Below are 20,310 nucleotides of genomic sequence, written 5' to 3'. Positions count from 1 at the left end.
CCAAGGCTCTGATTACATGTTGCCCCTCACAACGTGCCCTTGCTCTTCCCTCCCCCAAGGATTTCTTCCACACTCTGGAACTGGAGGGTGTTGTAAAGGAGTTGATAGGACAGTTGGCAGCCAGGGAATCTTTGTAAAGGTAGAATCTTGTTTAGATTTTGGAACAATGGGAAATGGATGTGTAAGAAGTTTAAGGGACAGGAGTGTACACACAGGTCTCGTTCTCTCTCATCTTCAAAAGCTGGTGGCATCGGTAAGATATCCTGGATACTGTGGAAGGGTAGTAGAAGCAGGAAAGTCATCTTAACCTCCACTGATGCCTTCTTGTGGTGAAAAGCCATTAAGGGTTGTGAAGTCCTGCTGTATGCATCACTGTGTCCCAAAGAGAAGTAGGTCTGGAGCAAATATGATCAAACCCTCCAGAAACCTCACTCAGTTGCTGTGCAAGCTGTGACTAGAGAGGTCCCAAGCAGCCATCCTTTTGTCCCCTCAAGCAGGCCTCGAGATGAGGAGAATGAGGGATTAATTGAACACCCAGCTCTGTTCTCAGTTCCTCCTTCCCATCCAAGCAACGCCTGCTCCTGGTGGTCCGGTTGCACTTCAGGTAGGGCAGGAGGCATCTCTTGTGCTGCACTCCTCCAACTCTCCATGCAAAGACTCACGATCACTGCTTGCTGTGTGGCAGGAGAGGATGTTCTGTGGAATTCCTACCAAATATTTGGTTGTGCCTGATGTGCCAGTGGTCTGGGTGGCCAAAGCAGAAGTTGTAGCAAAGACACGAATGGATTGCCCAGCACAAGCCTTGATCACTGCCTGGTGTGTCTCCAGCAGAGAGTGTTGGGAGAGGAATAGCCTCCACTCTTAACCACTGGTAATGGTTTGCTTAAGGCAGGATAAAAGGAGAAGAAAGATGCAAAAAAGGCAGCCAAACTTCTGCTGAGAGCAAAGCTCAGTCTTAAAAAGAGTCTGAAATGCAGGATCAGAGAAGCCCTGCCAAGAAAGTTGATGCCTAATTGAGTTTGAGTGAGCAGATCATGAAAGGGAAGGACTGATGCTGCTGACCCTTGCATGTGGCTCCTTCCAGGCTGGAACCTCAGGGTTATGAGGAGACCTGACCCCTTCAGCAGGAAACACATTAAAGTGAGGCCCTCGAGGCAAGGGTTTGGCTCTACCTGCCTGGTTGGGACGCTCCTCATCTCTGACTGCACCACCAGCCTGTGCTGACGTGTCATGTCCCCTGGAAACGTTTTGGTCTCTAATAGTGTGGGTTGAAAGGAGCCTGTGAGGCTGGGTGCGCGTCATGGACAGGGAAATGAAAAGGCAGCATTGCAGGGAACATAAGCAGTGTCCCCTTTTCCTAATTGTGATGCTTTGCATGCAAGATGAGCTTGTTGGTAAACACATCACACGCCCAAAGGGTTCCTCTGGGCCTGGGGCGGTCTCCACCAGTATAAAAGCCAGTCCAGCTGCAGCTCCCTCATCCACTTCTCCTGCCTTCTCCTCCTTGGTGAACAAGGTGAGCTGCAAGCTCCTTTCCCTGTATCTTCTCTTTGTCTTGATCTCCACTTTGCCTTTTGGCCTGAACTGACTCTTTTTCTTGATGTAATGTTGTCTGATAACCTTACTCCTTGTACCTCATCCCATCATCACTGTTATCCTTGTTCTCCACGGGTGGAAAAACTGGGGCAAAAGGTCTTGGGTTATCTTTGAAGGGAAACTGTAGGGCTGAAATTCCCAAGGTTTTCCTCCTGTCTGTGCAGGCTGCCCTTGCTCCTGTGCCAGGGCTTTCTCATGAAAAACATGTTGCTGATCTGTACCTCACACGCTGCCTGCTCTCCCCCTGCCCTCTCTCCCAGGTCACCTCCGTCCCACAGCCATGTCCTGCTACGATCTGTGCCGTCCCTGTGGCCCAACCCCTCTTGCCAACAGCTGCAACGAGCCCTGTGTCCGGCAGTGCCAGGACTCCCGTGTGGTGATCCAGCCTTCTCCTGTGGTGGTGACCCTGCCCGGACCCATCCTCACCTCCTTCCCTCAGAACACCGCGGTGGGATCCTCAGCTTCTGCTGCTGTGGGCAGCATCCTGAGCCAGGAGGGAACACCCATCAACTCCGGGGGCTTCAGCCTCTCTGGCCTTGGTGGTGGCTACTGCGGCAGGAGGTGCCTGCCCTGCTAAGGTCGGGCTGCATGTCCAGCAAATGCATCTATCAGGAAGCCCATAGGCATGTGTTGGACTGAGGATGGAGCTGCTGGTTGGGGTTTCCAGAGGAGCTGAGCACCCTCACCCCCTCCTGAAAAGGAGGGAGGAAAGGGCAGTGCCATCCTGTGCTGTCTGGAAACACAGCCAGCTGATGCTGTCTTCTTCTCCTGCTTTCTTCTCTGCATCATGAGTCCCTGTTGTCTCCTGCTGTCCTACGTCAGTGGTTCATCCTGAAGCAAAATGAGAGGGGCCCTGCTCATCACCCTCTCACCATCTATTTTTGCAGGAAGACACATGTCCCTTTGCTGTGAAGTGTTGCCTGAGTGCCAGCTGCCCTTGCAGCACCTGGCCCGGGTCCCTTCCAGCATGTCCTGCATTGTTTCTGTCTTTAGACTCATTAAAGTTTATGCTGCATTGTAGCTTGATGTCTCCTCGTGTTCCTTTCCTCCTGGGATGCTCACACGAGCTTTCTTGGTTGAAACAGGTCACCATGCAGTGGAAAGACATGGTTGAAGGGATGCGGTGCTCTTGCATCATTCCAGGGAGACTAGGATTGTGTGTTCAGCTCAAATAGTCTCCTGGAGGGGACTGCCCTTTACCTGTGACAAAGCCATCCCAAAGTCACCCACATCTTTTTGTCCTGAACATCAGGCTCGTTGAATCCCTCAGCAAAACCCTGTGATGCCTTCCATGACTCCAAGTAGCATATCATGTGAAAGATATTCCCAAGGAGTTATAAACCTTCACTTCTACTCACAGACCATCTCTCTGTGGCCCCCAGCTTGCTTTCTGAACCACTTAGCAATGCTAGTAGGCCTGCACATTCACTCTTCGGGAATTTCCATGATTTCTTGTCCATGACACTAATGAGAGGGGATGCAGCAAGTCCCTTTTTGTGCCTTGCAAACCATAGGAAGGAAAGAAACAACCTCCAGGATGCAGCCTTTGTCTCTCCCCATGTTGCTGGCAGCAGCTGCCTTTAAGGGAAGGCAGGGCTATAGCTATAGGGAAAGACACTGCAGGGGTTCCCACAACTCATCGGGAAACAGAATAGTTCCCATGAATCTGTGGAAAGAGATGGGTTGACAGGGTGAAACATCACCTGGGAAGGACGAGAGCAATTGGCAGGAAAGGATGGGAGCTTGTCCTTTCCGCCATCCCCTGTGGCAGGAGAAAACGCTGCATCCTATGGGAGAAGGCCACATCAACTACATGCCACCTTCACCCACAAGCAAGGTTACTCCCATCCCTGACGTCAAAGGCTTTGAAAGTCAGAGTAGAAGAGCTGGAAGACACAACGGCTACAGCCTGCAAGGTTCTTTGTTTGCTTCCTCTGGTGTTCGAGGGATGGAGAGGGGCTAACTACTTGCTCTGACTTCACTGTCATGGACAACAAATTATGGGATGTCCCAAGCAGTTACTCTCCAGGCCGACCAACATTGATGGGTATTTCAGAACAGGAGCTGGGTGTTCCAGAGAGATGATCTGGGATAAGAAGCGCAGGGTTACAAACACCTTGGGTATCTATCCCAAAGCACACACCATGAACCCTTGAAAGTCAACACAGGGACTTGCTGAGAGAGCCAGGAGGCCTGGTGTTCAGGACAAAGGGATGCGAGAGGCTTTAGGTTGGCTTTGTCACAGATAAAGGGCAGTCCCCTCCAGGTGACCATTCCAGCTGGATACACACTCCTAATTCCACGGGAATGATAGAACAGCACAAAATCGATTCAGCCAAACCTTTGCACCGTGTAGCAACCCAGATCTCCCTAGACAGCTCGTGTGAGCATCCCGGGAGGAAAGGAACACGAGGAGACATCAAGCTACAATGCAGCATAAACTTTAATGAGTCTAAAGACAGAAACAAAGCAGGACATGCTGGAAGGGACCCGGGCCAGGTGCTACAAGGGCAGCTGGCATGCAGGCAACACTTCACAGCAATGGGAGATGCGTCTCCCTACAACAAACATGGTTGAGAGAGTGGTGAGCAGGATCCCTCTCATCTTGCTTCAGGATGAACTGATGACACGGGACAGCAGGATACAACAGGGATTCATGATGCAGAGAAGAAAGCAGAAGAAGACAGCATCAGCTGGCTGTGTTTCCAGACAGCACAGGATGGCACTGCCCTTTCCTCCCTCCTTTTCAGGAGGGTGTGAAGGTGCTCAGCTCCTCTAGAAATGTGAGCCAGCAGCTCCATCCTCAGTCTGGCTTATGGCTTTAGTCTTCTTGGTCAATGTGTTCACTGCACATCCAGCCCGACCTTAGCAGGGCAGGCACCTCCTGCCATAGCGACCACCAAGGCCAGAGAGGCTGAAGCCCCCGGAGTTGATGGGAACTCCTTCCTCATTCAGGATGCTGCCCACAGCAGCAGAAGCTGAGGATCCCACCGCGGTGTTCTGAGGGAAGGAGGTGAGGATGGGTCCGGGCAGGGTCACCACCACAGGAGAAGGCTGGATCACCACACGGGAGTCCTGGCACTGCCGGACGCAGGGCTCGTTGCAGCTGTTGGCAAGAGGGGTTGGGCCACAGGGACGGCACAGATCGTAGCAGGACATGGCTGTGGGACGGAGGTGACCTGGGAGAGAGGGCAGGGGGAGAGCAGGCAGCGTGTGAGGCACAATCTGACACCCTGATCAGTGAGAAATGGGCTTGGGGTCTGTACAGCCTGATAATAGAAGAGAGGATCAGGATCTCTGGCCCCGAAGGTTTCCCTGCAAAGAGAGTCCAAGACCTCCCATCTTCTCCCAGTGGGAAACAAGGAGAAAAGAGAATATAAAAGAGAAAGATCTACACCGAGGCCACAGAGGAAGAGGACAGTAAGAGAAAGAGAGGATGGAGACAAAGCAGTTTCAGCTCACCTTGTTCACCAAGGAGAAGGCAAGAGAAGTGGATGAGGGACCTGCAGTTGGACGGCCTTTTATACTGATGAAGAACACCCTAGGCCCTGAAGCTCCCTTTGGGCATTGTGAGGTGTTTACCAACAAGCTCATCTCGCATGCAAACAATCTCTATTAAAGAAATGGGGACGCTGCTTATGTTCCCTGCAATGCTGCCTTTTCATTTCCCTGTCCAGGACGCCCATTCAGCCTCAGAGGCTCCTTTCAAGTCACAGCATTAAAGGGAGAAAATGTTTCTGGGGGGAAATGACACGGCAGGGAAGGAAGAAGATGAAGGCAAAGACAAGGAGATGGAACACCTCACCTAGAGACGCCAGACTCTTACCCTCGAGTTATTTGTTTTGAGGTTTATTCATACCATGCATGGCCTCATTCCTTCCAAACGTATCATTAAAGGCCAGACTCCCAACGATGTTCCTATGTGAGGACCAGCCTCATCCTCAGCTTTCCCTGTTAACCAGCTCTGGTTGCCTCAGGCACCCACTTTCCAAGCCACGCCAAGGTCTCAATACTCTGCACTGTAATTCCTCAGACAGAAGAGGGAACTGGGTGTCCTCAAGAGGAATGAGATTCATGCTTTGGGCACCAGCCACACTCCTCTGAGACCCAGCAGGGTCCTCATTGCAAACGCTGGGCAAAACACCTTCCCCACTCATGTTGGAACTTCACTAGAAACAGGCAACGCTCTGGCCACAGAGGAAATTCAGGCTAAATTCCTTTTTTTAGGATGATTAGGAGAGCCTAAAAGGTGTACTGTACTAACCCATTGAGGTGAATAAGTCCATCCAAAAATAAATGCTGTCAAATCTCAGCAAGAACTGACTGTTTTCTACAGGACCAGAACCAGGAGGGCAGCAGCCTCGTTCCACTGTACCTGAGCAAGGAAAATGCAGAAACAGGAGAGAACTGCAGCATAGAGCCCACTTTGTGATGACAAAGCAGGGCTGACATCCAGCCGGGCACTCAGACCCTGTGATGGTAACCTGGGTCCACAGAGCCCACCAGTTGCTGCCCACGATAACCAAAGAGACCCAAGGCCTCAAGCTCCACCAGGAGAGGTTTAGGCTGAACATTAGGAAAGAATTTTTCACAGAAAGGGTTATTGGGCAGTGTCTGAGGCTGCCCAGGGAGGGGGTTGAGTCCCCTTCCCTGGAGGGGTTTAAGGGATGGGTGGATGAGGTGCTGAGGGACGTGGGTTAGTGATTGATGGGAACGGTTGGACTCGATGATCCGGTGGGTCTCTTCCAACCTGGTTATTCTATGGTTCTATAAGGAGAGGCTGGGAATTCAGCAGGCAGGTCAAGGTCCTGATCAAATGGGCTCATCTGCAAAAGATCAGGAAGCTTACACCTAAGACACCAAGCTGAAGAAATAGGTAAGACCTCAGGACAGAGCTTGCAATAGAGCCCAGGGTCAAAGGGAAGGGGGAGGAGTGAGGGTCCACAGGTGAGGCTTATCAGGGTCATTGACCTATTGTTATTTCACTCAGGCCAATGCCGTGCAAGAAGAGGAATTCTCTGTTGCACCTGGGACACAGAACCCCTGGAGCATTGATCGCGACAGTAGAAGGGATTCTTCCTCCCAGAAAGGAACCTTACACATGTTTGGTGAGTACAAAAATCAATCTTTTATTCCAAAGGTCCTTTCTATCACTGTCCCACCTCACCAAATCCCCAGGAAGGCTCCTCTCTGACCTTGACAGTCCCATACTAAGCACCTTTGGTGTTGTTCTGCCCCAAGGCTCCAGTTCCCCAGTGCCCCCTGCTCTCTCTGGTCACAAGCTGCAGATGCTGTCCAGACCCTGCTTCTGCTCTCAAGTTTCCACAGCTCCTGAATGGCAATAGCGAGTGTGCTTCCCGAGGGTCTTCCTGCCCAGCAGGGCACAGGGGGTGCTCCTGACAGCAGCTGCTTTCAGGGAGGAGAGAGTTTTAGGTCTGGAGAAAGGCACTACAAGGGTTCCCGCAGCACGTGGGGCAGCACAAGAGGTGCCCCCCCTGCCCTCCACCTAAAGCAGGGGTGCAGTGCTTTGCAGAATTTTACCTGTAGAGGATGAGAGCATGTGGCAGGAAAGGGGAGTGAGCTTGAACTCTTCTACAGACCCTGTGGCAGGAGCAACAACTACAACCTGCTGGAACAGGCTATGCCAACTTCACCCCCCAAGCAAGGTTTCTTCCCTCCCCAGTGTCACTGGTCTTGCATTTCAGACCAGAATGGTAGGAAGACACAAAGGTGCAGCCTGCAGGGTTCTTTCTTTCCCTCGTCTGGTGTGCAAGGGACAGTGAGGGACTTCATGCATGCCCTCAGTTCAGGGATTTTTTTTGGAATGGTGCAAGAGCATCATATGACTTCAGCTACATCCTCCCACTGTGTAGCACCCCATATACTCCTGGATTGCTCGGGTGAGCATCCCATCAGGGAAGGAACATAACGAGACGTCAAGTTATAATGCAGCATAAACTTTAATGACTCTAAAGAGAGAAACAAGGCAGGGCATGCTGGAAGGGACCCAGGCCAGGTGCTACAAGGGCAGGTGACGCTCAGGCAGCACTTCACAGCCATGGGACACAAACCTTTCTCACACCCACATGGGCAGAGGATGATGAGCAGGACCCTTCTTGACTTGCTTCAGGATGAAGCCATGGCACAGGACAGCAAAAGACAACAGGGACTCATGATGCAGAGAAGAAAGCAGGAGAAGAAGACAGCATCAGCTGGCTGTGTTTCCAGACAGCACAGGATGGCACTGCCCTTTCCTCCCTCCTTTTCAGGAGGGTGTGAGGGTGCTCAGCTCCTCTGGAAACCCCAACCAGCAGCTCCATCCTCAGTCCAACACATGCCTATGGGCTTCCTGATAGATGCATTTGCTGGACATGCAGCCCGACCTTAGCAGGGCAGGCACCTCCTGCCGCAGTAGCCACCACCAAGGCCAGAGAGGCTGAAGCCCCCGGAGTTGATGGGTGTTCCCTCCTGGCTCAGGATGCTGCCCACAGCAGCAGAAGCTGAGGATCCCACCGCGGTGTTCTGAGGGAAGGAGGTGAGGATGGGTCCGGGCAGGGTCACCACCACAGGAGAAGGCTGGATCACCACACGGGAGTCCTGGCACTGCCGGACGCAGGGCTCGTTGCAGCTGTTGGCAAGAGGGGTTGGGCCACAGGGACGGCACAGATCGTAGCAGGACATGGCTGTGGGACGGAGGTGACCTGGGAGAGAGGGCAGGGGGAGAACAGGCAGCGTGTGAGGCACAGTCTGACACCCTGATCAGTGAGAGAAAGAGCATGAGCTTAGAAGGCTGTACAGTCCTGTAAGAGAAGAAAGCATTAGAAGCCCTAGTCCGTGTAGTTTCCCTGCAAAGAGAGTCCAAATCCTCCCATCCTCTCCCAGCAGAGAACAAGGAAAAAGAGAATATGAAAGAGCAAGGCTCTCAGTAAAGCCTACACCGAGGCCATGGAGAAAGGGGAGAATAAAAGAAAGAGAAGAATGAGGCAAAGGTGGTTGCAGCTCACCTTGTTCACCAAGGAGGAGAAGGCAGGAGAAGTGGATGAGGGACCTACAGCTGGATGGCCTTTTATACTGATCGAGACAGCCCCAGGCACAGAGGCTCCCTTTGGGCATGTGAGGTGTTTACCAACAAGCTCATCTCGCATGCAAACAATCTCTATTAAAGAAATGGGGACGCTGCTTATGTTCCCTGCAATGCTGCCTTTTCATTTCCCTGTCCAGGACGCCCATTCAGCCTCAGAGGCTCCTTTCAAGTCACAGCATTAGATGGAGAAAATGTTTCTGGGGGGAATGACACAGTAGGGTAGGAAGAAGATTAAAGCAAAGACAAGGAGATGGAACATCTTGTCCAGTGATGCTTGTCCCTTACCCTCTAGGTGTTTGGTTTGAGGTTTTGTCATTCTATGAATGTTCTCATTTCCTTCCAAACGTATCATTAAAGGCCAGACTCCCAACGATGTTCCTATGTGAGGACCAGCCTCATCCTCAGCTTTCCCTGTTAATCAGCTTGGTCTACCTCAGGCACCCACTTTCCAAACCAAGCCAAGGACTAAATGCTCTGTGTTGCATTTCTTGGGACAGCAGAGCAGCTGGGGGTCCTCAAATGGAATGACAGCCATGCTTTGGGCTCCAGCCACCCTCCTCTGACAGCCAGCCAGGTCCACACTGCAGTAGGTGGACAAAACACCTTCCCCAATTATGCTAGGTCTCCACCAGAGACAGGCAACATGATGATCACTAAGGCCCAGGCCAGATTCCTTACTTAGGATGAAGATGGCAGCTTAGAAGATGCTCTGTGCTAACCTGATGACAGTAACATTGATTCAAAGAGAAAAGTTTGGCGTGGTTTGTGGGTGTTCATGGAGTTTGCATCTCCTGAGGGCCTTCCTGCACAGCAGGGCACAGGGGGTGTTGCTGACAGCAGCTGCTTTCAGGGAGGAGAGAGCTTTAGATCTGTGGAAATTCACTGCAGGGGTTCCCGCAGCATGTGGGGCAGCACAAGATTTGCCCCCACCCCTTCCACCTAAAGCAGGAGTGGGGTGCACAGTATAAATATCAACATGGAGGACTAGAGTAGTTGGTGGGAAAGGATGGGAGCTTGTCCTCTCCTCCATCCCCTGTGGCAGGAGAAACTGCTGCATCCTATGGGAGAAGGCCACATCAACTACATGCCACCTTCACCCACAAGCAAGGTTACTCCCGTCCCTGACGTCAAAGGCTTTGAAAGTCAGAGTAGAAGAGCTGGAAGACACAACGGCTGCAGCCTGCAAGGTTCTTTGTTTGCTTCCTCTGGTGTTCGAGGGATGGAGAGGGGCTAACTACTTGCTCTGACTTCACTGTCATGGACAACAAATTATGGGATGTCTCAAGCAGAGACTCTCCAGGCCGGCCAACATTGATGGGTATTTCAGAACAGGAGCTGGGTGTCCCAGAGAGATGGTCTGGGATAAGAAGCGCAGGGTTACAAACTCCTTGGGTATCTATCCCAAAGCACACACCATGAACCCAGGGAAGTCATCACAGGGGTTTGTTGAGGGAGCCAGGAGGCCTGGTGTTCAGGACAAAGGGATGCGAGAGACTTTGGATGGATTAATCACAGGGAAAGGGCAGTGCCCTCCAGGTGACCATTTCAGCTGAACATACACACTCCCCATCCACTAAGACTGATGCCAGGGAACCTCATCCCTTCAGCCAGGCCTCTGCACTGGATAGCAACCCAGATCCCCCTGGAGAGCTTGGGTTGAGCATCCCAGGAGAAAAGGAACACGAGGAGACATCAAGCTACAATGCAGCATAAACTTTAATGAGTCTAAAGACAGAAACAAAGCAGGACATGCTGGAAGGGACCCGAGCCAGGTGCTACAAGGGCAGCTGGCACTCAGGCAACACTTCACAGCAATGGGACACATGTCTTCCTTGCACACACATGGCCAGAGGGTGGTGAGTGGGATCCTTCTTGACTTGCTTCAGGATGAAGTTGTGGCACAGGACAGCAAGAGACAACAGGGACTCATGATGCAGAGAAGAAAGCAGGAGTAGAAGACAGCATCAGCTGGCCATGCTTCCAGACAGCACAGGATGGCACTGCCCTTTCCTCCCTCCTTTTCAGGAGGGTGTGAGGGTGCTCAGCTCCTCTGGAAACCCCAACCAGCAGCTCCATCCTCAGTCCAACACATGCCTATGGGCTTCCTGATAGATGCATTTGCTGGACATGCAGCCCGACCTTAGCAGGGCAGGCACCTCCTGCCGCAGTAGCCACCACCAAGGCCAGAGAGGCTGAAGCCCCCGGAGTTGATGGGTGTTCCCTCCTGGCTCAGGATGCTGCCCACAGCAGCAGAAGCTGAGGATCCCACCGCGGTGTTCTGAGGGAAGGAGGTGAGGATGGGTCCGGGCAGGGTCACCACCACAGGAGAAGGCTGGATCACCACACGGGAGTCCTGGCACTGCCGGACGCAGGGCTCGTTGCAGCTGTTGGCAAGAGGGGTTGGGCCACAGGGACGGCACAGATCGTAGCAGGACATGGCTGTGGGACGGAGGTGACCTGGGAGAGAGGGCAGGGGAAGAACAGGCAGCGTGTGAGACAGAGTCTGACACCCTGATCAGTGAGAAAGAGCATAAGCTTGGAGGATGTACAGCCTGATAAAAGAAGAAGGGATCAGGATCTCTGGCCTCTGCAAAGAGAGTCCAAGGCCTTCTCCCATCTTCTCCCAGCAGAGAACAAGGAAAAAGAGAATATAAAAGAGCAAGGCTCTCGGTAAAACCTACACCGAGGCCATGGAGAAAGGGGAGAATAAAAGAAAGAGAAGAATGAGGCAAAGGTGGTTTCAGCTCACCTTGTTCACCAAGGAGAAGGCAAGAGAAGTGGATGAGGGACCTACAGCTGGACGGCCTTTTATACTGATCGAGACGGCCCCAGGCCCCAAAGCTCCCTTGCACATGTGATGCTTTTAGCAACAAGCTCATCTCACATGCAAATGATAAACTTTAAAGAAATGGGAAAGCAGCTTATGTTCCCTGCAATGCTGCCTTTTCATTTCCCTGTCCAGGACGCCCATTCAGCCTCAGAGGCTCCTTTCAAGTCACAGCATTAAAGGGAGAAAATGTTTCTGGGGGGAAATGACACGGCAGGGAAGGAAGAAGATGAAGGCAAAGACAAGGAGATGGAACACCTCACCTAGAGACGCCAGACTCTTACCCTCGAGTTGTTTGTTTTGAGGTTTATTCATACCATGCATGGCCTCATTCCTTCCAAACGTATCATTAAAGGCCAGACTCCCAGCCATGTTCCTATGTGAGGACCAGCCTCATCCTCAGCTTTCCCTGTTAACCAGCTCTGGTTGCCTCAGGCACCAGCTTTCCAAGCCACGCCAAGGACTGAATGTTGTGCAATACGTTTCCTAGGACAGAAGAGGGAACTGAGCGTCCCCAAAAGAAATTCCGGCCAAGCTACAGGCACCATCTCTTTTTCTCCACCCTTTGCACAGAGGACAGTTCTAGAGTGTCAGGGGAGTGTGGCTCAAATCACGGCCATCATTCTTCTTAGGGGCACCCTGGTGCTCCTTTGTCCTGAGAAATTCAACGCAGAGCATTTAGTCCTTGTCTTGGTTTGGAAAGTGGGTGCCTGAGGCAACCAGAGCTGGTTAACAGGGAAAGCTGAGGATGAGGCTGGTCCTCACATAGGAACCTTGTTGGGAGTCTGGCCTTTAATGATATGTTTGGAAGGAATGAGGCCATGCATGGTATGAATAAACCTCAAAACAAACAACTAGAGGGTAACCAACTGCAGCACCAGGAGTGGTTTGTGATCTCTTTACCTTCATCTTCTTCCTTCAATTCTGTGTCCTTTCCTCCAGAAACATTTTCTCCCTCTAATGCTGTGACTTGAAAGGAGCCTCTGAGGCTGAATGGGCGTCCTGGACAGGGAAATGAAAAGGCAGCATTGCAGGGCACATAAGCAGCTTCCCCATTTCTTTAACAGCGATTGTTTGCATGCGAGATGAGCTTGTTGGTAAACACCTCACATGCCCAAAGGGAGCCTCTGTGCCTGGGGCTGTCTCGATCAGTATAAAAGGCCGTCCAGCTGTAGGTCCCTCATCCACTTCTCTTGCCTTCTCCTTCGTGAACAAGGTGAGCTGCAAGCTCCTTTGCCTCCTTCTTCTTTTCTTTTATTCTCCTCTTTCTCTATGGCATCAGTGTAGGTTTTACTGAGAGCCTTGCTCTTTTATATTCTCTTTTTCCTTGTTCTCTGCTGGGAGAGGATGGGAGGATTTGGACTCTCTTTGCAGGGAAACCTTTGGGGCCAGAGATCCTGATCCTCTCCTCTTCTCAGACTATCCTCTCTCCCAAGCTCATGCTCTTTCTCTCACTGATCAGGGTGTCAGATTGTGCCTCACACACTGCCTGTTCTTCCCCTGCCCTCTCTCCCAGGTCACCTCCGTCCCACAGCCATGTCCTGCTACGATCTGTGCCGTCCCTGTGGCCCAACCCCTCTTGCCAACAGCTGCAACGAGCCCTGTGTCCGGCAGTGCCAGGACTCCCGTGTGGTGATCCAGCCTTCTCCTGTGGTGGTGACCCTGCCCGGACCCATCCTCAGCTCCTTCCCCCAGAACACCGCGGTGGGATCCTCAGCTTCTGCTGCTGTGGGCAGCATCCTGAATGAGGAAGGAGTGCCCATCAACTCCGGGGGCTTCAGCCTCTCTGGCCTTGGTGGTCGCTATGGCAGGAGGTGCCTGCCCTGCTAAGGTCGGGCTGGACGTCCAATGAGCTCAACGACCAGGAAACCTAAAGCCCGATGCTGGATTGAGGATGGTGCAAGTGGCTGAGGTTTCCAGATCTGTTTTGCATCCTCGTGCCCTTCTTCAAAGGAGGGGGAGAAGCAAGATGCTGTCTGGACATACTGCCAACTTATGTCTTATTCTTGAAATTCCTGCTTTGATGACTTTGCTTGCATCTGTGATTTTGAATTTCACATTGGCTTGCTATAATGCTCTACTTTTAAGTAATCAGTAGAGGGGTTTTACTCTGGAATTATGGAAAGCAGAGTCTTTCTTGCTGTCTTTCATTTGGGATGGTTTAAGTGGCTTCTTTCCCTTATATAAATATGTATATTCATTTTGTTTTGCAGAACACTACTTGACTTTTTATCATTAAACTGTGTTGCATCTGGATTTTTGTTTCCTTGTGGCTTTCTTCTTTTTTTCATCCCTTTGGGGTGGAATGTTTCAGTATTGGTGAAAAAGATATGAAGAGTGCCTTCTTAGTAAAAAATGTGAATTCAGTATTCACCGTAATTCACTTGATAAAAGTACTTTCATTGTTGTTTACACTCTTATGTAGCATTGAACAAGTTCGCATATATTTTTCTTGCTAGTTTGTGCCCCAGATTTTTTATGCAGCTGCATATAAAAGCAAAGTTTTGATATTTTGGATTGGAAGCTTTCAGATCTTGCCACGTATTTGGCATCTTTGAAACTCTGAGTATTTCAAAGTGTGTAGTAAGTTTTTCTGAAGCAGTATTTAGGTCTTCATTTTTCGTTTAGATTGAGTCCTACCAGACTCTGAAGTTTTAAATATGAAACACTTTGAGTGATCTTGACTCAAGGCTTCAAAGTTGAAGTTTTAAAATCTCACCAGAGTAGTAAGACTGCTTATATGATTGGCACATTAATTCATTTTTATAATGATGTCACACTTTAAGCCTGGCCCATTCAATTTTGGCAGCTAAAACCAAGCAGCTTGGGTCACAATTCCCTTCTCCTGAGGAAAAGGAGAAAGGGAAATGAGAGGAAGAAGACTTGCAGGTTGGAAACTAAACCAAACCAGGTTTAGTAAAATATCACTACTACTAAAAATGCAATTAAGAAGAGAATAACACTAAAATATGAACAAATATATGACATTGTGATCTCACCCCACGGTGACTGTGAAACCACAGATGGTGCAGGGCAGGCAAGATAAGTAGCAGGCGAGTTCCTATGCTCAGGAACTAAATTCAGGGACACATAGATCCAGGGTTGGGGCAAAAAGACAGACAAGGTCCTCACTTGATATCGACCATTGAAGAAGAGAGCGAGACCCTTGTCATCTCTCAGTTTTACACTGGGTATGACTTATATGGGAGGGAATTGTTCAGGATGGGATGACCTGATTGAGGCAATAAAAGCAAATTATGAAGATGGTAAATCAATAGGTAGACTGAGTGGAGAGAGATGGACTGAGTGGAGTCTCTGTTTGAAAACTGATTGCCATGATTGAAGGGACGGGAACACACACAGTGCCCTGTTGACAGAACTGGTGTGACTGAAGTAATCAATTATTCACTCAGATCTGTGAGGAATCACTGATTACAGTCTGATGTACATCAAAGAATGGCTTTGTGCTTGATGGCAAGGAGGCACCTTTCTATGATGCAAATGGACACAGAGCAGAAAAAGTACAGCAATGAATTTCAGGAGAATGAAATGTCTGGTTAAGTGGCCTGGGTCCAACAACAGCATGACCTGAAAGGTACATTTGTGGTGCTTGCTGTGAATGAAAAAGCTTTCAGAACTACTCTTTGCCTGTGCTGGCTCGTTTAAAATTAAAAATAAAGCAGTCTCCTGGAATTGAACATCTTCAGACAACACAGCATCACGGAGCGTTTCTGCAGGATGTTGAAGCCTTTATTAAAAGTGTCATTAGAGGAACAGTTCCTGAAGACCTTCAGCATCAGTTTGAAGGCCATGACCCCTCTGTATGTTAAGAACTAAGAAATGGGTGAAATAATTCCACACAGGGATGTTTACAATTTTTTAAGACTATTGAGACATCATCTTTGCATTAATTGGTTCCTACATGCATTTTTGCAGGTAGAAACTGTACTTGACAATGATTTTGTTTTGTCTTGTAGTCTAGATTCACCCTGGTGTTGAATAAGAAGCTATTCATTAGAAATTCTTTCATCTTCACAAGTTATAGGTACTTTTAATTTCTGAGGTCCTCAGAGTCAGTATAAAAGTACTGACTCTTAGTGTCAATATGAAATTACCCCAAGCCCAGCCTAATAACACCATTTTTTCAGCTCCTCAGTAATTTGTTAGCTTGCAGGTGTCTCAGGAGCACAATCTAAACTCACATTCAAGACATTTACTAAAGCTCTTTGTGTGCAGTTCCCTGCCTGACCCAGTTAAGAACAATTACCAGTTAACTTGTTCACCTTCTTTAAATAAAATGAGGAGAGTTTCAAGCCTCCTGGATGAGTTCTTTAAGCCAATCAGAGCAGTCTGGAGTGGAGCCACAGTCAGGAGACAGCTCAGGGGGCTTTCTGAAAACACTACATTGTCTTTAAGGTCCCTTCCAAACCAAACTATTCTATGATTCTATAATACCTCAAAATAGTTTAAGACTCATGTGTGTCCTCAAGATTTATTAGTTTTAGTAGGCATGGTGGGATTGGGCTGGTGGTTGAACTTAGTGATCTTAGTTTAGTCTAGAATCATATAATCCTTAAGGTTGGAGAAGACCTCTAAGGTCATCAAGTCCAACCATCAACACAACGTTGATGTGCCTCCTAAACCATGTCTAAATTGTTCTTCTCCTGGGCTGGAGTCACAGCTTTGTAAACATCCATGGAGACCAGAATTTATTAAAAACACCCATGGAGACCAGAATTTATTAAGGATTTACACTCATAGTCTTAATAAAAGGACACCTTTGTGTGATGAATTATGTATTGTACACATTCTTCTTAGTATTTTTTCTTATGACTCAAGTGAAAGATGCACTGGAGCATGAATTTTGTTGTGACTGAAAGGTGGCATTGGAATAAATTTGGTCCATAATATCAGAAGATGAGAGAATCCTGCATGACAGAATACGTGTGTCAGAAGATAGGGAAATGAAAACAAAGTAATGAACAGTGAGGAAAAGGCATTTAATCAGCTGGAAGCATTTTACATTCAGGACATACTCGTTGGTAAATAATCTCATGCACAAAGCATGTCTGTTGTCCTCAGGCCATCCAAGACAGAGTATAAAACTAACTCATCTCACGGTCCTTCCTACCACTTCTCTTTCCTTTCTCCTCTTCTGGGAACAAGGTTAGTCCAAATCTATTTCTCTTTTTGTATTTGCTGAATGCTCACCTTCATAACAATTTGTTTGCTGTTCTTTTTTCTCTACAGTATTCTGCTTATGGCTGGGTTGGTTTGGGGAAAGACTTTTTCTCCTTAAAAAGATGGATTTTGAAGTTAGAATTGCAGGTATTTCTGGAGTTTCAATTTGGCCATATAGATCCTTGAAATGGGGATATAGATTTATTCAAATGTGAGCTTTCAGATGTGATAAGTGACTTAGCAAATAATAATAATGATAATAATAACAATAAAAATGAGTTTGTAGAGTAGCCGTGCAATGGGATTGGACCTAGGTGATCTTTAAAGGTCCCTTCCAACTGAAACCATTCTGGGATTCTGTGATCACAGAGATCTACGTGCTCAGTCGTCTTTCAAGTAGCGATGTGCATTGCTACTTGAGGGGAGACCTTATTGCTCTCTACAACTACCTGTAGGAGAAAAGCCCTTTTCTTTGCTCTTTATTCCATAGAAGGGTTCTTCATCGTTCTCGTATTTGTTATTATGAATTTATAACTGGGCACAGTGGAAAAAAAGAGGGTAAAGTGAACAAGATAGGAAGGTTTAGAGCAGAGGGTTGTGGGGATTAAAAACCAAGTAGGTCTAACCACAAGTTTTTGAGCTTTAAACACCACTGTCTAAATGAAGGTAAAATGAAGATGCACACTGAGATTTGAAGGAATAGTCATTGAATTCAGCAAGGATATTGGCTCAAATCCCATATCTTCGAGCTTCTGCTTCAGTAATCGCTGCAGACCTCACTCTGATAGCCATTGTCAAAATGTTCTGCTTGGTGACTTGCAGTTACCCTGGTTTTAAATGATCTTATAGGTGCAATGACATCTCCTGCAGGTTCAGAGATTATTTCAGGGTCTGTGAGGAGCAAAAATAGAGGAGAGCTGAGGACCCAAAAGACTGAGATGGGCATACGAAACAGGGAACTTTGTGTTTACTGGTGTGTGGGAATCAGTCACAAAGAATAAGCAGGGATGTACGTGGCTTTTTCATGGATGGCACATCTGCAGAAGTGCTGTCTAGGAAAGACTTCCAAAAACCTCAGCTTTGAGAATGCTTAACTGTATTGAAATGTGTGCCTCTCCACAGAGGAAGGTGGAACCTGGAAAATGATTCTTCATTTCATTTTCCAGCTGTCTATTAGACTCTATCCATAAATAATTCTCTGGGTAGGTATTACTCATAATTACTATGACTACAATGCTCTGAATACCTAGAGCTGGATCTTGGTATTGTTTTTCCAGACATAAAGTCAATCAAAATACTAAAATTAAAGTAATGATAGAGGTATGCGTCTTTTTGTTCTGCTGCCAGCTATTTAATCCTCTGGATCACCAACTACTAAGAGGGGATGATTTCAGCCGTCATCTTCTCATTGCATATTTAAGAGTTCAGTCTCCTTCTCAACTCACACCTCAGCCAGCTCCTGAAAGGATCCCAGGGAAGTTCCTGTTGTCCTGGTGCTGGAGCTGGGTAAACGTAAGTGCAGTATGACCCCTACACTGCATTCGTTTCTGGTTCTGTGTTTCAGACTTACCTGCATCCCACAACCATGTCCTGCTACGAGCGGTGTCCACCCACCTCCTGTGGTCCAACCCCACTTGCCAACAGCTGCAACGAGCCCTGTGTCCGGCAGTGCCAGGACTCAACAGTGGTGATCCAGCCTTCTCCTGTGGTGGTGACCCTGCCCGGACCCATCCTCAGCTCCTTCCCCCAGAACACCACCGTGGGATCCTCAGCATCCGCAGCCATCGGGAACGTTCTCAGTGCTGGAGGGGTCCCCATCTGCACTGGCAGCTCCCTGGGCTTGGGGAGCTTTGGCTACCCAGGCTTGGGCAGTGGCTACAGCCGGCCCTACCGTCGCTACAGCTCCTACCGCAGCGGCTTCTAGGGGCCGTGCTAAAGCGTGAGGAGCGAGCAGGGAGAAACGACCAAGAATGCTGAAGCATGACCCGACACAGGACTGAGCTCGTGGCTGTGGTTTTCAGAAGTGATGTTAGATACCCTCAACTCCAGCTGAAGTTGATGGAGTGGTGGGAGCTTGGCATCCCCTGAGATCAAGCCCCTACTTTTGTTATACCACTTTTTATTTCTGATTGAGTACGTAGATCTGCTGCACATCGCTGTATTTCATACTGCCTGGGGTAAAACTTCTAATTGGACAGTAGGTGGGACTTGATTGTCAAGGCACACTGCTACACTGAACGAGCATCTCTGTGGAACACATCATCGTGAGATGTACCACTCTTCCCATATTGAAACCTATTGCTTTGCAGTATTTCCATCCACTCTTTGGCATTATTAAAGTTATGCTTTTATCGTATCTCCAGTCTCCTGTTATTTTTTCCTTCCCTCTCCTACCTTCTTCTGAAGATTTTTCTTGGGGAGATTAATCATTGCCAGGTAGAGACATGATATGAATGCTGCTGGGGCCACTAATAAGAGAAGAAAAACAGGTTTTGGGCTCAAGATTTGAGTTTGCAGCTAAAATGCGTATTGATTCCACACTGACTCACCATAATATTTGTCTTTCTACACCTACTCTCAAGGCTGGAAGTGCTCTATGATCTGACAGAATGACAGGGTATCTAATCTAGCACGTAGTGGTATTTGTTTTAAGGAATCCTGTTGTCACTCAAGCTCTCAATAACCCTGACCTGGAGCTGCAGGGTGCAAAGATTGATTTACATTCTTTTACCATCAAATTGATGCTTGAACACTTGGATTTGTGAACTAAAACATGAACAGCAGAAGAATTCTCAAAGGAGGTATAGACAGAGCCTCTTGTCACAGAGATCAAGAGTTTCATCAATTTATTTGCTATTTACTGCTTAAGTACTGTGTATTTTAGAGCTCCTTCTAAAAACCCTGGCTGTCTTTGCTGTCCTGGCTGCAGCTCTAAAGAATTCCAACAAGAAGTTCATATCAAGGAATGAAACACGCTTACATAAAATAGAGAACACTTGTAGGCATTAAAACCTTTAGGAATCCTCACAAATAACCTGGTTTTGCTAAAAGTAAGGACCTGAGATTTAAACCAGATTTGCTACAACCACTGAAGCTATGAAAACAGTAGATTTTGAGGAAAAACTGAAGACAGTCTCATGCTGGGAAGGTTTGAGGTGTTGAAATAATTCAATTTATATATAATCTGTTGCAGCTAGCTAAATGACCCCCCTCAGTTCAATGGTTTCCAGTAACTAAATTTCTTCTGGTCTGTGCATCAGTCTAGTCTCATCCCAAGTGCAATTACTGGCTGGGTGGAGAATGAATTGAGAGCAGCCCTGAGGAGAAGGGATTTAGGGTGCAGGGGGATGAGAAGCTCCACATGAGATAGCGATGAACACTTGGAGCCCAGAAACCAACCATGTCCTGAGCTGCATCCAAAGCAGAGGGACCAACAGGACAAGGGAAAGGACTCTGCCCCTCTGCTCCGCTCTGGTGAGACCCACCTGGAGCTCTGGGTCCAGTTCTGGAGTCCTCAGCACAGGGAGGAGATGGAGCTGTTGGAGCGAGACCAGAGGAGGCCATAGAGATGATCCGAGGGCTGGAGAACCTCCTGTATGAGGACAAGCTGGGAGAGTTTGGG

General features: G+C 48.6%; 6 protein-coding genes and 1 pseudogene across 6 annotated transcripts in view; 4 read left to right on the top strand and 3 right to left on the bottom strand.

Moving 5' to 3' along the window:
• Positions 1–20,310, top strand: part of LOC138732324 (scale keratin-like) — a 51,663-nt gene that overhangs the window by 6,336 nt on the left and 25,017 nt on the right. The window lies entirely within an intron of this gene.
• LOC138732058 (feather beta keratin-like) lies at positions 1,286–2,465 on the top strand (annotated as a pseudogene).
• Positions 4,177–5,137, bottom strand: LOC138732343 (feather beta keratin-like). The gene is made up of 2 exons (XM_069878929.1): positions 5,056–5,137; positions 4,177–4,773 (listed from the first exon to the last, which is right to left on the bottom strand). The coding sequence occupies exon 2, from the start codon at positions 4,753–4,755 to the stop codon at positions 4,462–4,464; it is 294 nt and encodes a 97-aa protein (XP_069735030.1). The 5' UTR covers positions 4,756–4,773; positions 5,056–5,137; the 3' UTR covers positions 4,177–4,461.
• Positions 7,626–8,725, bottom strand: LOC138732130 (feather beta keratin-like). Its single transcript, XM_069878518.1, has 2 exons — positions 8,598–8,725; positions 7,626–8,295 (listed from the first exon to the last, which is right to left on the bottom strand). Exon 2 carries the CDS (start codon positions 8,275–8,277, stop codon positions 7,981–7,983), a length of 297 nt encoding a protein of 98 aa, XP_069734619.1. The 5' UTR covers positions 8,278–8,295; positions 8,598–8,725; the 3' UTR covers positions 7,626–7,980.
• LOC138732131 (feather beta keratin-like) lies at positions 10,379–11,442 on the bottom strand. Its single transcript, XM_069878519.1, has 2 exons — positions 11,427–11,442; positions 10,379–11,135 (listed from the first exon to the last, which is right to left on the bottom strand). The coding sequence occupies exon 2, from the start codon at positions 11,115–11,117 to the stop codon at positions 10,821–10,823; it is 297 nt and encodes a 98-aa protein (XP_069734620.1). The 5' UTR covers positions 11,118–11,135; positions 11,427–11,442; the 3' UTR covers positions 10,379–10,820.
• Positions 13,004–13,763, top strand: LOC138732136 (feather beta keratin-like). Its single transcript, XM_069878526.1, has one exon. It carries the CDS (start codon positions 13,044–13,046, stop codon positions 13,335–13,337), a length of 294 nt encoding a protein of 97 aa, XP_069734627.1. The 5' UTR covers positions 13,004–13,043; the 3' UTR covers positions 13,338–13,763.
• Positions 16,568–18,774, top strand: LOC138732078 (feather keratin 2-like). The gene is made up of 2 exons (XM_069878434.1): positions 16,568–16,673; positions 18,253–18,774. Exon 2 carries the CDS (start codon positions 18,274–18,276, stop codon positions 18,610–18,612), a length of 339 nt encoding a protein of 112 aa, XP_069734535.1. The 5' UTR covers positions 16,568–16,673; positions 18,253–18,273; the 3' UTR covers positions 18,613–18,774.

Source organism: Phaenicophaeus curvirostris, chromosome 29 (genome assembly GCF_032191515.1).
Source record: "Phaenicophaeus curvirostris isolate KB17595 chromosome 29, BPBGC_Pcur_1.0, whole genome shotgun sequence".
NCBI classification, from domain to species: domain Eukaryota; kingdom Metazoa; phylum Chordata; class Aves; order Cuculiformes; family Cuculidae; genus Phaenicophaeus; species Phaenicophaeus curvirostris.
The sequence above is the reverse complement of the archived record's forward strand: the minus strand, read 5'-3'. Positions and strand labels throughout refer to the sequence as shown.